The sequence below is a fragment of the Heterocephalus glaber genome, unplaced genomic scaffold, assembly GCF_053883595.1.
Source record: "Heterocephalus glaber isolate CG9 unplaced genomic scaffold, H.glaber_assembly_v1.0 deba00001463, whole genome shotgun sequence".
NCBI classification, from domain to species: domain Eukaryota; kingdom Metazoa; phylum Chordata; class Mammalia; order Rodentia; family Bathyergidae; genus Heterocephalus; species Heterocephalus glaber.
The window spans coordinates 11,186,511-11,201,312 of NW_028258310.1; the positions used below are offsets into that span (position 1 = coordinate 11,186,511).

Below are 14,802 nucleotides of genomic sequence, written 5' to 3' on the forward strand. Positions count from 1 at the left end.
AGTCCTGTTTTTTTCACAGGCAAGGTGGAAATAAAACTTTCCCCATCTATCTTAAAGGACTAAAGGAATCAACTCAGGTAGTGGCTATAAAGATGGTTTGTACACCGTCAATTACTGTGACAATATAACTATAATTATTAATAAGAGACCTTATGTTGGGGGGAAAATCATGACATGAGCATCTCAGAGAAGCTGCCATCTTGGTCAGCATCAATAAGGTCATAACCTTGCCAGATGCAGGCACACTTATAGACTCACATGAATACAGTGCTCTACCATTTTCAAAATGTTTTTTATATCCAGTGTCTTAATCCCCTCAAATCCTATGAGCCAGGTGCTCCCATTAAGGATATCCAAAGAGACAGGCAGACATTTTGGAGTGGGAACTCTAAGGAATACTGACTGTACTAAAAGCACAGCTCCTCCAACCGGTGGGAAAAAGTGGACATGTAGGACTGCTAGTCTGGGGTCATTATCAGCTTGCTTACCTTTAACTTCTTTTCTGCTCGGGCTGCCTGTTTGCAGATGGGGTGCCAAACCTCAGAACCTAAGGGGCCAAGAAAATAACAAAGATTCAGACCTTTCAAAGCTATCAGTATTCAATCCCATCTCCAACCTCAGTTTACTCCCTGGGCAGCCCATTGTGTCCTACATGGCAGCTGCCAGCCAAGAGAACCCCTCAGCTTTCTCAGCTCTTTGCTGGCCTCTTTTCCCTAGTCCACTGGACACCAACTTGAATAGTCACACATTTCTTCAGTATGTCCAAATACTACCTGCTTCTCAAGGTTCAGGTCTCACAAATATCCTCTTGCCAACTCCCTTACCTGTCAGTTGGGGGTGACTTCTTTCTTCTCTGTGTTCCATAGTTCTTTGTACTTCTCTTCACAAAGACAGCCTTAAGTCACAGCCGCTTGTGGATTTACCACCCCAACCAAGTCAAGAGCTCCTTCTGGGCAGGGACAGAGCTTTATTCATTGTTACATCTCCCACAGCATCCAGTATGGCACACTGCTCTTAGCAGAGGCCCATACATGTTCAGGGGGTGAATAGAGAGTGGACGACTGGCAGTGAATGACTTAGCAGGTGGTGAACAAATATTTGTTGACTGAATGAATGGCAGTAGGAGTGAAAGAAAGTGACAGACTGATGAACTCCAGTCTTCTTGTCTCTTCAAAGACTTACGAGTTACCAGAGCTATCTCTTTTAAAGGGAAGAGGTGTCATGGTGTATATTCAGCTTGAGAGCACTGTCTTGACCTGCTAATTCCTCAGAGACTCCAGACTGTTCAAATTCAGTATACTTGTGTTGCAACTGCCCACACTTTATGGGTGGGTCGGGGTTCAGTTGGCTGGCCCCAACCCAGAGAAGCCGATTTGGAAAGGCATGAGCAACAGGTGGCTGTGCACATGTTGAGAAGAAGCCCTAAGTATTATACATTCCCCAAAGAAGGGACAGGTGTTCTGGATTAGAAGGAAAAATAGGAACATATTATCCCTCCGGAGCCATTCCTCTTGTAACCAGCACTAAAAGGAGAGAAGCCAGCAAATGGCTAGATTCCTGAGCACCCAGATGGCATTTGTTTGTCTGACTTTGTTTCCAGGATACTCTTTCTAAAATGGTTTGTTGCCTGCCATCCCTAGGACTAATACTGGCTAAGGGTGGTGGTGGTGTAAGGTCAAATAATGAGACCTAAAAGAGAGGTTTGTCCCATGTAAGGGGGGTTTCTGTCTCTCCTTAGCTCTGAACACATTCTCTCTGGGTCCCCGTTCCTTCAGCTGAATAATCAGGAGGTGGCACTTATACAGTCTTCAAGATGATTTTCACCTCCAGGTTTTCAACTCTAGGCCATTTTTGTCTTTTGTGGAATAGAAGTCTTCAATTTTTGTCTGCTGAAACTCTTGGGTGTTCCTAATTACTCAAAAGTTTAATTCCTTTTAATATAAAATGCCATGGCTCTCACGGACCAGTAGAGGGACTCTGGGTCTGTGGCTTGAGGCAGCAGTCACAGGGTGTGTCCAGCTCTGGGTTGGGATTTTTGCTTTCAGGAGTTATTAGAGAGAGCATTTCCGGTTTTTCTCTGAGTTGTTCCTGAATCTACCAGGAGTTGTTTACAACAGTAGCTCCGGCAGGAAACACATGTTACAGGTCACTGTAGGAAATGGAGGAGGTGAGCACAGGTCTGAAAATGTCATGAGATCAGGTAAAAGACACATATGAAAGGTGAAGGGGACAGAAGTCCTCCTGAGGGGAAACTGCGTAAAGGGGCGATGGTTTTGCTCACTTTTTGACTCTATGACACTGACATATCTGATCCGAAATACAATTGAGCAACAGATGCCACTGTCTCTAGTAGTATTAGCTTCAGCACTCTGCATATGGAAAACATCTTTATATAAGAAATGGGGGGGAGGAGATCAGAAAAGAGAAAATATAATTAGAAATGAAAAAAATAAGTTCAGGAGTTGGCAGTATAGATCTAAATAAAAGAGATGGAAAAGAATTTGCTGGTAGCTGGCAGTAAACTTTAAAACAATGGTAAGAAAAAGCCATTTTTCTTTTTCTTGAAGATCCCTGTGAAATTATGGTCTGCTGAACTTATGCCCTTGGCTAATAGCTTGACAATGTGACATTAACATGATGACATCCAGAGGAGTCATTATTTTCTTTGGGTGGACTTTATCCCCAGAGCCAACAGAGTGCCTGGCCTATGCACATTTAATAAAGACTGGTTGGATCCTACCTTGTATTTTTAAAAAGACAGAAGGGGACGGGCACCCAGAGGAGAATGTTAACCAGAAGAAGGAGGGGATTCAAAATTAGACTGTAAAGGGGCCAGGGATGTAGCTCAGTGGTGAAGTGCTTGCTTGGCAAGCTTGAGGTCCTGAGTTTGATTCTGGGTACCAAAAAAGGAAAAAAAAAAATTAGACTGTAAGGCAGAGTCTTCCTCCTGTGAAGACCAAACAGAATGGTGAAACGTGTTTTTGGATGCTTTAATGGCTATCTTTGGGAAAAGGCTTTGAAAGTCTTATAAAGCAGAGTAAGAACTAAAGGACAGAAGTGCCAGGGAAGGAAAATTTACATCTGAGAACTGAGTGGTCTTGTTTATCTGATAGTGAGCTCCTTGTCTCTAGTGGTATTTAAGTACAGAATTGGTAGAAAAATGCTCAACAGAGATATTGTGGAAGAGGCTCATTACATGATAATAACACTGGAAAATGTTTTAGGGCTGGGGATTTATGGAAAATGTTTATCAACTGTCCCAATCCTTAGAGATTTTATGTTCTCACCTCAATGGGCTTCTCTGTATAAAGAAGGTAATTATTTGCCCCATCCAGTAATCCCAGAAAAAAGGTACAGAGGGGAATTCATATTTGCCTTATTTACATCTATCTATCTATCTATATCTATATCTATATATATCTGCAGGAGCTGAAGATTCTCAGTAATATTCTTTGAGTGGAAAATAAAAGAAATAAGAAATTCCATCTTAGACTAGTTGGATTTTCTAAGCTGGACTCAGAGTTGGACATATAGTACAATCTAGGCTCTGATTTGACAGCTACAATTTCAGATTGAGTGACTATGGGAATATTCACTAGATTGAGATTTGTCAAAATGTGACCCGAGGACTACCTTCTGACAGTCCCAACAGAGCCACTGCACCAACTTCCTGGAGGTGGGGCCTGAGAATCTGATTCAACAGCTCCCCAGGTGGTTTTATGACTCTAAATACAAGATGCAGAGGGCTAATACCAGACAACATTCCAGATTTGTTTCTTTGGAATATAGAGTTGGGGATGCAGTTGGCGTAGTGAGCTTGCATGGAATGTCAGGGGATATAGAAACCAATTTGTAAGGTAGAACTCTAACATCTTATAAGAGTGCAACTTTTTTTTCTCATTAGACTCATTGTTCCATGAGTTACACTCTCTTGTCCTTTGATACGGTCACCCACAAGTCTAGGTTCTGCAGGTGAAACATACTATGGAAGCACAACAGGGAAGGATTAGCTGTTTCTGTCTCTGGCCCAGAGGAGGCCATCTGAATCTCTGGAACAGTCCCTCAGCTGCTATCAGGGCTGCTTTTCATCCTGAGCTGAGCCAGTAGGCAGTCTTATTTGACCGATGACAACACACCCCACACCTGTAACATCTAGGGTGGATTTAACGTTCTTTAATGTTTAAGAACCCACCCACCTCTCTGCTGGACCTTGAAATTCAATTTGCCAAAGCTTTTGAAAAAATGCCAAAGCCCAGCAGGGGTTATGAACACAGCAGTGACTGAGATGACTGAAAGTAGCTGGCTGAAAGTTTTGTTTGGTCAGCACTGTGATTTTAAACATTGTTGAATCTGACTATTTTAGGCACTGCAGGGTGCCATGACTCTTTCTGTAGTCCCTCCCAGTATCTAACCACTGGCTTTCCTCCCTCACTGATGTTGACATTTGAGATTTTGTCCTCTGATCCTAGCTAGGGAATTCTCCTCCATCAGGCTTCCTCTCCAGATGGCTCTGGACCACAGTAGGGTCAGATTCATCAGCATCCTGCCTCTATGATGGCAGCACCACATTTGTAATATACACTGGTTAGGACCTTGGAGTTGCGCCTTTAAAATCCCAATGCAGATAATCAGATGAGGTCTATCCCTAAAGAGAATATAATTCAATCATAAAAAGAATCACATGGATGCATGCTATAACATAAATGACCTAGGAAACATGCTCAAGGAAAGGAGTCAGTTGCAAAAGAACACATATTGTATGAGTCCATCTACATGCATCTACATGAAATACCAAATAGGTAAATCTATAGACGAAAAGCAGACTGGTGATTACTGGACACTGGGGGAAGGGAGAGTGAAGGAGAACAACTGCTTAACAGGGGTTCCTTGGGGGTAATGAAAATGTTTTGGAACTCAATAGAGGTGGTGGTTGTATAACATTGTGAATACACTAAATGATACCAAGCTGTAGGCTTTAAAATGGTCAATTTTATGTTATGTGAATTTTATCTCAATAAAAAAGAAAATTCCTGCCCATGCCCCTCAGCAGATGGGCTGCTTTTTCAGACCAGAAGATATTCTGTTCTTCCTCTGTCACTAAAAGTCCAGACCCTGCAGCAAGGAGTTGAGTAAACTCTTCTGTTGAGTTGCTGTGTAGTAATAATGGCATCGTTAACCTCACGCTAGGTGTTTGCAATCTTCCCTGTGCATCAGGAACTCTATGCATTATTTAATATCATCTTCTTAAGCGGTTTGAATCCTGTTACATCACTTACTGCATTGAAGGCTGTGCTGTCTGCAGTAACTCAGTTGCTGCTCTGTGCCTTGGTTTCTATGTCTATAAAGTGGGGTTGAGGACAGTGTCCTCCTTGTATGTTTAAGGAGTAAGGAGCTAGTATGTGTATAGCACTTAGAACAGTGTCCACCTATGTAAGCATTAGTGATTATTGTTGTTATTACAATTATCTGCCCTCTCCCATTCCCCCCAAAATTGTTGTGCCAGGAGCTAGTTTAGATAATGGGAAAAGAGACATAGGGAGACTGAGAATAGGTGGGGAGTATTTATTCCCTAATTCCTGACAGCAGGGCCTGAGAGAGTCAGGGGGATGCAGTTAATGGTGAGCTGGCTGCACCAGTGGCTGAAGAGGAGCCTGATTTGGTTGCCAGTGAACCCTCCAGGGAGGCTGGGCTTGTGCCCAGGCACAAGGGCACCTCAGGAGAAGCGAGTAAAACTGGCTTGCCTGGAGCTGGCATGATGAACTGGCTTGAAGCTTAATAAAGCAATAGGGGGAGAAAAAGTGCCTTGTTCCTATGAAGCTGTTCCCATGGAGGACATCAGGCAGGATAGGGAGAGGAGACAGGCAGTTCTGGGGCCTAGTGATTCAGGGGAAATGATAGCTGCTGACAGGAACACTGGGGGCAGTAATATAATGTACCAAGTACTCAGTGTGCCAAGCACTAAGTACCCTTATTTTTCTTACATTTTTAGAGTGCCTGTGCCTGGCTTCATGCTACACACAGACACACTTTATAATAATTGTACTCAAGTGAAAAATAGTAATGATAATTGACCTTTACTGGGCACATAATGCTGAGCCCTATCTAAATGTTCCAAGTAGTGATGGTGACAGCAACAGTAGCCAGTGCTGATGAGGCACTGATGACAGAGCTCAACGCTCTTGCTCCTGCTCAGCCTGCACTGGAAGTAGCTCCCTGGGGCCTAGTCTCACCCCCACTTATGGGTTGGGAAATGGGAATTTAGGGAGCGTGAATATCTTGCCTGCTTGTCCACTGCTGCCTTCCTACCTTGGCCTGGGCAAGTGGGTCGAGGAGGGACATCAGAATCTCTCTGGGACTGTTCTGCTGAGCCCAGCATGGATGGCTGCCTCTCTAGACAGCTGGCTGGGGGCTGGCTCTGTTTTCCTTCCCACAGCGTGGTGGCCCCAGCCCAGGGCAGGAAACATGAGGCCAAACAGAAAAAGAAAAAAAGATGAAGGAGAAAGAACTGCCTGATGACACCAGGAGCCCCAGCTCTGCTGTTCCCTGCTGCTTCTTGGTTCCCTGAGCCCATCAATCCCCTTTTGCCTAGCGTGGTTTGCCTTGGGTTTCTGACAGTTTTTTTTTTTTTGGGCCGGGAATCGAACTCAGATCCTTGCGTTTGCACAGCAGGCTGCGAAACCACTGAGCTAAATCCCCGGCCCAAAGAATTGTTTCTTTTTCTTTTTTCTTTTTAGGTACCGGGGATCAAACTCGGGACCTTGTGCTTGCAAGGCAGTCAGCAGAACCACTGAACTAAATCCTCAGCCCCTGCCTTGGGTTTCTGCCACCTAAAACTTCCAGACTAATAAAACATCTTACCAAGCTACAACCCGAATAACTGACAAGTTCTTGACTTGCCCCTCAGGCAATTTTGTTTCTCAGAAAATAGAGGAAGCAACCAGGGGAATGACTACTCTGAACCTAATTCTGACCAACATGGACAAATTGGCTGGTGAAGTAGATGTGACATGTAACTGGTGAGAAAATGGCCACATCGTCTTGAATTTGTGGTGACCAGAGAGGAACAAACTGGAAACAGACTTTAGAAACACAAATTGTAGATACTATACTGTAATATTTTCTGTATGATTCAAGATGCTTGGTAACCCTCAGCGTCTAAAAAAAGGGCAGCTCATCAAAAATTAAAATGTACTCTATTTAAAATGAAATATGCTTGGTACAGCCAGACTTTAGGAAATATCAATTGAATACAGGAACAAGGATATGTTTGAAGAATCTAAAATTACGTAGCAGGATTGGGGAAACATAAGATTTAAAGTTTTTAAGCATAACTCCTACAATCTAAGCTGTCAGTTGAGAGATCCAATTTAGTGTAATAATGCTAAACTATAAGATGATAGCAACCAATACTGCATGAGTGCCTTTGAAAGTGGGATTTGATAAGATACATAGCTGACTGAGGGCTGTCAGGCCACAGCCCGTCACAGTGGGAGGCACTTCACTAGGGCATCTATTAGCTCAGTGTACTTTTTCTGAGTTACCTGTCAGAAGGATAGGAGGCCTTCAATAAATATCATTGGCACCCCCAGCTATGCCAGAAAGACACCCTTCCTGACGCTAGGACCTCGTGTCATTTCAACTAAAAAAAAAAATGTGGTCTGAAATAGACACAGCTATCCAAGGGAAGGGCTCCCTATGATTATCAAAGCACACCTCAGGACTCTATACTAGATTTGTATTAACACAGAACTAAGGTTCTTTATTTTGGGCTGTGGATCCCTCTGAAAATTTGGTGAAAGCTATAGATCTCCTCCCTAGAGAAATGTACCTATATGCAAAATTTGGAACACAATTTCAGGGTATTCATAAAATTTACAAGGCCAATTATGAACCATAGTTAAAGAATTCAGCAACAGATATAAGAATACTGTTTTAAGGAAACCCAAACAAGACAGGCTAGTTCACCTTAAGCTCTCTAAATATTTTTCTGCTCTAAAATGAGGCTATTGATTTCTTTTAGCTCACAGGATCATTCAGAGGATAAAATGGGGTATAGCACTTAAAACTCTGAGTATAATACTTGACACACAATAAACCCTCAGCCAATATCAGCTTATGGCATTTGATCATTATTATTTTAATATATTTATTACTTGCAAGACCTGCACTTTGTTACAATACTGTCATTAGCCAAACAGTGTTTGTCCCAGGATTTCATTAATGATTTTCTGCCTAGTGGTCTTTAGTTGAATATACAAATGATAACAGAGAACTATTTTTAAAATGTACAGCTGAACTCCTGTTTCAGGTCCTTAGACTCAGATACTGTGGGGTAGGGAGTGGTACCTGATGTAGCCAGAAGGGGAGAAAATGAATCTATCTTCCCTCTTTTCCTGAGTGCAGGCACATTTAGAAAAAGAGCAAAATCTATCTCATGAACTATGTTTGGAGTTTAGAAAAATTCTCACTGGGCCAGCCTTTGTAACCTTTGTGATTCAGGTGTAAGTTTTTCCCTGAACCTGCAGCATTTTAGCTCACAGGATCATTTTGCTGCACAAAAATCAGTGACCTAATTTCTTGGTGAAGACCAAATGAAGGGTTTGGATAACAGATTAGATAGCTGGCATCTTTACAAAAGCAGTTAAAAGACTGAATATGCAACAGAACTTAGAACAAATAAAAGAAAACTTGCTCTTGTCTCTTGGAGCTTCTGCAGTTTGCCAGGAAAATTTCCTCCAGACAGATGTCAGACTTCTCCCAATTAGAGCCCTTCAGAAAGCCATCATGCCACAATTAAAGCACAAACTGGCCAAAGAATCTCCTGAGGACCATTTGCCAGTACCAGATTGTCCAGCTATGGGACTGACAAGACTGGGTATGTAAGTTTTTCAGGCATGCTAACACACACATTCTGTTTCTGTCTCTGTTTCTCTCCTCTGACGTTTATGCATCGGTTTATGGGGTCCTCAGCACCTTCACGTTCTTTCTCTCCTCTAATGTTCATAAGGACCTTGTGTGTGATGCTTTCTTTTGCTGGGGGCCTTTGTATCTGCCATTCTCACTGCTTCCACAATCTTCCCTTCCTCTTCACCTCCACTTTCTCTTCATTTCCAAGTCTATGGCTTGAAATGTCCCTTCTTCAGGGAAGCCTCCCTGGCCTTGCAGGCTAGATAGGGACCTTGTGACATGTTCTCATTGTTCCCAAATCCTCCTTTCATAGCGCTTTCCGCAGTTTGCCAGTGAATGTCTGAACTTCTATCAAGTTAATGCCAATCTTCTCTTCCAAATAGTAAACTCCTCTAAAGCAGTGAGCTCACCTGCCATGCTCGTCTCTGTGCCCCTAACTCGTAACAGAGACACTGGAGCATAGGGAGGCCTCTACTGGAGTGATCAATGAGACAGTGATGTCATCCTCATTTGACAGGGAAGGAGGAGATCCAGAGAAGAGAGTCACTTCTTAATGTCCCAGTCCATAGTGGAAGAGCTGATACCAACCCAGGAGCCGTGGCACTCAGCTGGCTCCTGCCACTCCTGTGTTGCCTGGGAGGGGGGTTTCTTGCCATTTCTGAGGGTGTTCAGGGCCCATCTCAGCTGTAGCAGAAAACTCTGGTGCTGCCACCCCCATAAGACACCCACAGCCCAAGTCAGCATGACTCAAACGGCCTAAGCCCCCTCATTTCAGAATCACTCAGCATCCCTTGAGGCTGGTCCTTGAACACCCTGCAATTACTCCTACTCTCTTAGGAGCCAGGAGGTAGGGATGGGGATAATTAATGAGAGGGTGACAACCCCTTCTTCATGACCAAGAATATCTCCCACCTCCTGGAGGCATGTCTTCCTTAGGTTTGATGGTGCACCCTCTCTCATGATCACAGAGCAGTTTACTCAATCACTTAACTCCTTCAGCATCTGGGTAAAGTTAGATTAGTGAAGGTCCTGATCCATGAGGCTGTGAGCTCCACAAGGGCAGGGCCTTTGTTTGACCTACTCCTGGCTCCAGATCCAGTGATTAAAACAGCCCTGGATACACAGCAGGTGCTCAATGGCTGTTTGTTAAATGAACACATGGGTCCTGGTCTATTTCACAGGTTAGGTGATCAAGGTTCAGAGAGTTAACAGACTTGCCCAAGTTCCAAAACCGAGTAAGGAATAGAACCAGGATTCACAGCAAGGCAGTTCGGGTGAAAGCATAAATGGAGACAGATGAAGAGTGGGAATTCAGGCAGGAAGGTGCAGATGCTGATCGTCCTAGTGAAGCACAGGTGGGAATGTGGGTGTGAGGGCAGGTCTAGCACTGGGAGAGGTATTCATCAGAGAAGGGGAAAGGAGCACTGCATGGCACATTTCCCACCCAAATGCAAGCTCCAGATCCCCAGGGTGGCTGGGGCTCATGAGGACACTGTGCAGTTTTCTGGGACGTGTAACACAGGCTCCTGTAGCAGGAAATCACTGGGACATCCAGGCACCAAGGGGCTGGTGCTCCTTGAAAGGGGCAGGGACCTGAGTAGCAGCCAGGGCCTGGGTCTCAAGAGGTCAGGTGGAGAGGGTCCTGGAAGGAAAGTGCCAAGGCCCAGTCCTGCTTTGGCCCTTTACCCTCTGGTTCTTACTTAGGTCTGTTTTTTTTCTCTAGGCCTGTTTTTCCCAACTATACAATGTGGGTAGTCACTTTGCAGTTTAGAATGACTGCTGGGATCCTTCTGCCTCTAATATATGTATGAGTGCATACAGTAACTAGCTACAGTGTTACAGAAGCTTAGAAATGGTCTCCTCATCCAAACTAATGTAGGAATCCCTGCTCCAGAACTTCCACTAATGGCAAAGGTTTCTGTTGAATATTCCAGGCCAGCGGGTCCAAGTGAGGATGAATTTGGGAATATCTGTGTGGTTTTAGTTATCAAAATGGGAAAGGACATATTGCTGGTATCTAGCAAGTAGAGACCGGGGATGCTACCAGATACGCTGTGGTGCACAGGAAAATCGTCACATCAAAGAATTATCTAAGATCAAATGTCAATAGTTTGAGATTTAGAATCTCTGCTCTAGGTCCAGGGGACTCAGAGCATATGGTTAACTTCTGGCCCTGGGCATCTGTGGCTTGGACAAGCTTCATGAGAAGACACACTTCTTACAACTGGCCCCGTGGCCTCAGAGCTGCCTTTCGGGGCAACTTGGGAGGAAGGGCTCTCACTACTCTCCAAGATCACTGTTCAGACACCTGGGGAGGGTTACCGTAGCGACTCAGCTTGCAGTAACCAGCTGTTTGATGAGGGCAGGTGGGGCCAATGTTAGGCTGAGGGGCCAATGCCAGGAGCCAGGGGTCTCAGGGAGAAGACCAACAACTCTTACCCAACCTGGAGGGACCAAGTACAGAGTCGTGAGAACTTAGGGAGGATGTCAGATTGGGGTGATCTGGGGTTTTTAAAAAGCATGTAGTTTTTGAATGGTGTCTAGAATGATAGGATTTCTGAAGGAGGGTGAAAGAAGACAAGGGGAAGAGCTGAGAGTCCATTTCAGGGGCTGAACACCATCTTGCCGCAAGGCCCAGCCCGGGCTCCACTGCCCATCTCCCAGGGTCATCTTACTTCAGTCTGGGCCTCACACACTTGTCATTTCTTCACCCACCTCAGAGGTTTACAGATTCTGTCCCCCCAGGTTGGCACATCCCATTCCTCCTCTCTTTGTTCAGTTGCTATGGTCTCAAGGTTTGTGTTCCCCCCAATCCATATACCCTCCAGGATGATGGTGGGGCCTTTGGGGAGTGCTCAGGTCCTGAGAGTGGAGCCCTCATGGATGAGAGAAGTGTTCTTAGGCAACAGGCTTCAAGAGGTTGTTTGCTCGCCTTTCCCACCTTATGAGGGCACAGAAAGAAGGCACCATCTATGAGAAAGTGGGCTCTCAACAGACACCAAATCTACTAGCACCTTGATCTTGGATTCCCAGCCTCCAGAACTGTGAGAAATATATTTCTGCTGTTTATAAGCCATCTAGGCTATGGTAGTTTGTTATAGCAGCCTGAAGATGGAGATGCCAGTTAACACCCACTCATCCAGGATCTCAACCCTGGCCCTTCCTCAGGGAGCTTTCCTGGCATTCCCCCCACCCACCAAGTGTGCTCACCACCTCATCTTGGCCCCCTTCACAGTGCTCACCATGGCTGGCACTAACCCATCACTAGACTGTGTGGGTGTGGGGGGTCCTCACAATTCACCTGGCACAGAGCTTGAACACAGTAGGGGTTCACGAAATGTTGTTGAAGGGATGAATGAGTAGATAGAAGTACTGGGTATGTTCAAGGCTAGGAAGGAAGTTTGGGGCCTTGGTGGGATGATCTTTTCCTCTGGGCTGAGCGCGCCCCAGGAAGACTTCTCGATGGAACGGAGCCAAGAGCACTGGGCTGTGGTGGGCAGCGGATAGGGACTGAGCAGAACCTGGAGACCAATCAGATGACTTGGGGAATGCTTGGGTAAGAGGACTGGATCCTAGGAGATAGCAGCCTGGTTTACTTTTAGGGGATGGTTGGTGCCTTTCATTTCTCTTTGTGTACTCTGAGAGCCTTTGGAGGCCTGAGAGCAGCCTGCTGTGATATCTTGAGATGTGGGGGAGAAGGGATGGGACAGGACGGGGTGGAGGGTTAAAGGCTGTATAGTGCCATAGACTCTGGAACCCAGGAATCCCCTTGGCCCTGTGTAGCCCGTTTCGCACCCAAGGCAGAGCCAGGGGAATCTGCTCAGAGCACTGCCAGGGAAGCAGGCCAGCTGAGCAGCGGGTGGAAACACACAGGGACGGAAGGCAGATTACATGTCACTTCATATTAGCCACACCAGCAACTTTCCCCATCCACCCAGAGAGGGGCGAATTAATTTCAATTTTGAGGACAAGCCAGTTGCAAAGATAACACTGAAATGGAAGGAGACTGTATCTCCTTTCCAGTCATGAGCAGATCAGAATGCCTTACAGAGAGGGTCAGACCTGCTTACCTGTGAGGTACATCTCCTCCCCTTCAGTGAACATCTGGTGGCAGCGTACACATCTGGCACAGGTGGGGTGGTAGTGCTTCCCTCCTGCCTGTGAAAAGCAAGAGACAAAACAGGATGTTAGAGCTGGGGCTGCTGTCTAGGGGGCACAGGCTGCTTTCTTGGGAATGCTGGTATTGTTGGCATCTTCATGGCCATACATTTGGTTGGGGGGGGTACTGGGGGAGTAGGGTTAGAACCATATGAGCATCCACCCAGAAAGCTTGGTGACTTCTTCCATGGGTCCCTGATGGCAGCTCAAGGACCTCCTTGGACATCTGCTGGGAAAAGAGCCCTTCAGAGGCTGCTGTGGCCACCTCCTTATTTCCACATGAGGAAACAATCTCGCTTTGAGGATATTCCAGTATTTCCCCAAATTTGGGGCCGCTACCACTAATGGTACCCGAAATGGTTTTAAGTGGTATAGGAACATGAGCACTTTATTAACATTGGATCAAGGAAGAAAAAAAATGATCTCCATTTCAGTCTTCTAAGGATTCTTCCAATTTATTAAAGACAGAATACTTTTAGGGGATGGTTTGGTGCCAGTGCACCTTTAATATCTATTCAAAACATACTACTCTACCTTTGTTAAGAATGAAAAAAACGTGTAGGGCTTCGAACCTCCACAAGCAATTGAATCTAGTTAGAGCTACGTTCATTTTTGGGTTACCTGTAATATGGCAAATAGTATAGATTTCCTTATTTTGTTGTATACATTTTCTCATGTGGAAGTGAGCCAATTTAAAGAGAGGTTAAAGTATTAGGTAAGATGAGTACACAAGGTTTGCAGACATGGCAAAAACTGTGAGAGCAGCATATAAAAGACAGATTTTAGGGTTCAGTGTACAAATAATCGTGCTTGAAAGTCCAGGACCTGCTGGGGACCCCTACCCCGCAGACTGGATTGTCCCACCTGGGTGCACTGACTCTGAGCCCATCCCAACCTGATTTGGTGAGGAGTCACCCTCACTCTTTCCACCTTTCTTTCCCACAATTATTTAAATTAAAAATAGAAATGGATGAGCCCTGAAAATTCTTCTATGGGGCGGGGGAGAAACAGCCTCAGAGAAGGTTGTGCCCCAAGGTCTCACTAGAAACCAGTAGCAGTGTTGGGGTGGGACGTAGGGCCCAGTCACCAGCCCAGTGCACACTTCCATGTTGGTGGTTCTGACTCGACAACCCCAGGCAAAAGGACTTAAGATGTAAGGGCCCTGGGCAGTGGCACCAGGCTTTCTATATGGGTAGAGCAGTGTAGCACCTGGGTTGGAAGGTAGGGCTGGGTTTTGAATATTTTGCATGTCAGGGCAGAGTGTTTTTTAGGGGGGAATAGGAAATATCTGAGGGAAATTTATGGATATTGGGGTTCACAAAGTGCCCCCTCCAAACTATAGCTTGGTCTGATGATAATAGATTCCTTTCAGTTAAAAAATTATAATAGCACAATAAGAGGACCTATTTCCAAACTTCTTTTGGGGATGCAATTGTTGGGATTGGTTTGCTTATTCTGGAAATGCTTAATTTATGCCAAAAACTTAGTAAAAATGTGAAAAGGGCAGATTTTTACAACAGGAAAAAAACCCCTCCAGTATTCCTTTTTATCACTCTTGGTGGCTCCCACTAATGAGAAAATGTCCTTGTCATCATCCAAGAAAACTATGTTCAGACTTGAGAAGGAGCCTGCTATTTTCCTAAGCTAGGAAGTCGTGGGACTGACTCTCTTGTGCCATGACAAGGATAATTGGCTTAATTAGTAGCCTCTTCCTACTCTGTGTCTCTTTATCATTTC

At 45.0% G+C, this 14,802-nt stretch overlaps 1 protein-coding gene and 1 long non-coding RNA gene across 11 annotated transcripts in view; one reads left to right on the forward strand and one right to left on the reverse strand.

The window, feature by feature from the left end:
* Positions 1–14,802, reverse strand: part of Ablim3 (actin binding LIM protein family member 3) — a 121,348-nt gene that overhangs the window by 27,652 nt on the left and 78,894 nt on the right. For all 10 annotated transcript variants that reach the window (XR_015438853.1, XR_015438852.1, XR_015438851.1 and 7 more), the window contains 2 exons: positions 12,978–13,065; positions 489–547 (listed from right to left, as the gene is read on the reverse strand). Coding sequence is in view for 1 of the 10 variants with exons in the window: in XM_004854377.4 (XP_004854434.1) it covers positions 489–547; positions 12,978–13,065 (147 nt within the window). In the remaining 9 variants the exon portion in view is untranslated. The remainder of the gene's footprint in view (positions 1–488; positions 548–12,977; positions 13,066–14,802) is intronic.
* LOC147826666 (uncharacterized) lies at positions 2,076–7,658 on the forward strand. The gene is made up of 2 exons (XR_015438854.1): positions 2,076–2,167; positions 6,735–7,658. It is a non-coding gene; the product is annotated as an uncharacterized LOC147826666 (long non-coding RNA).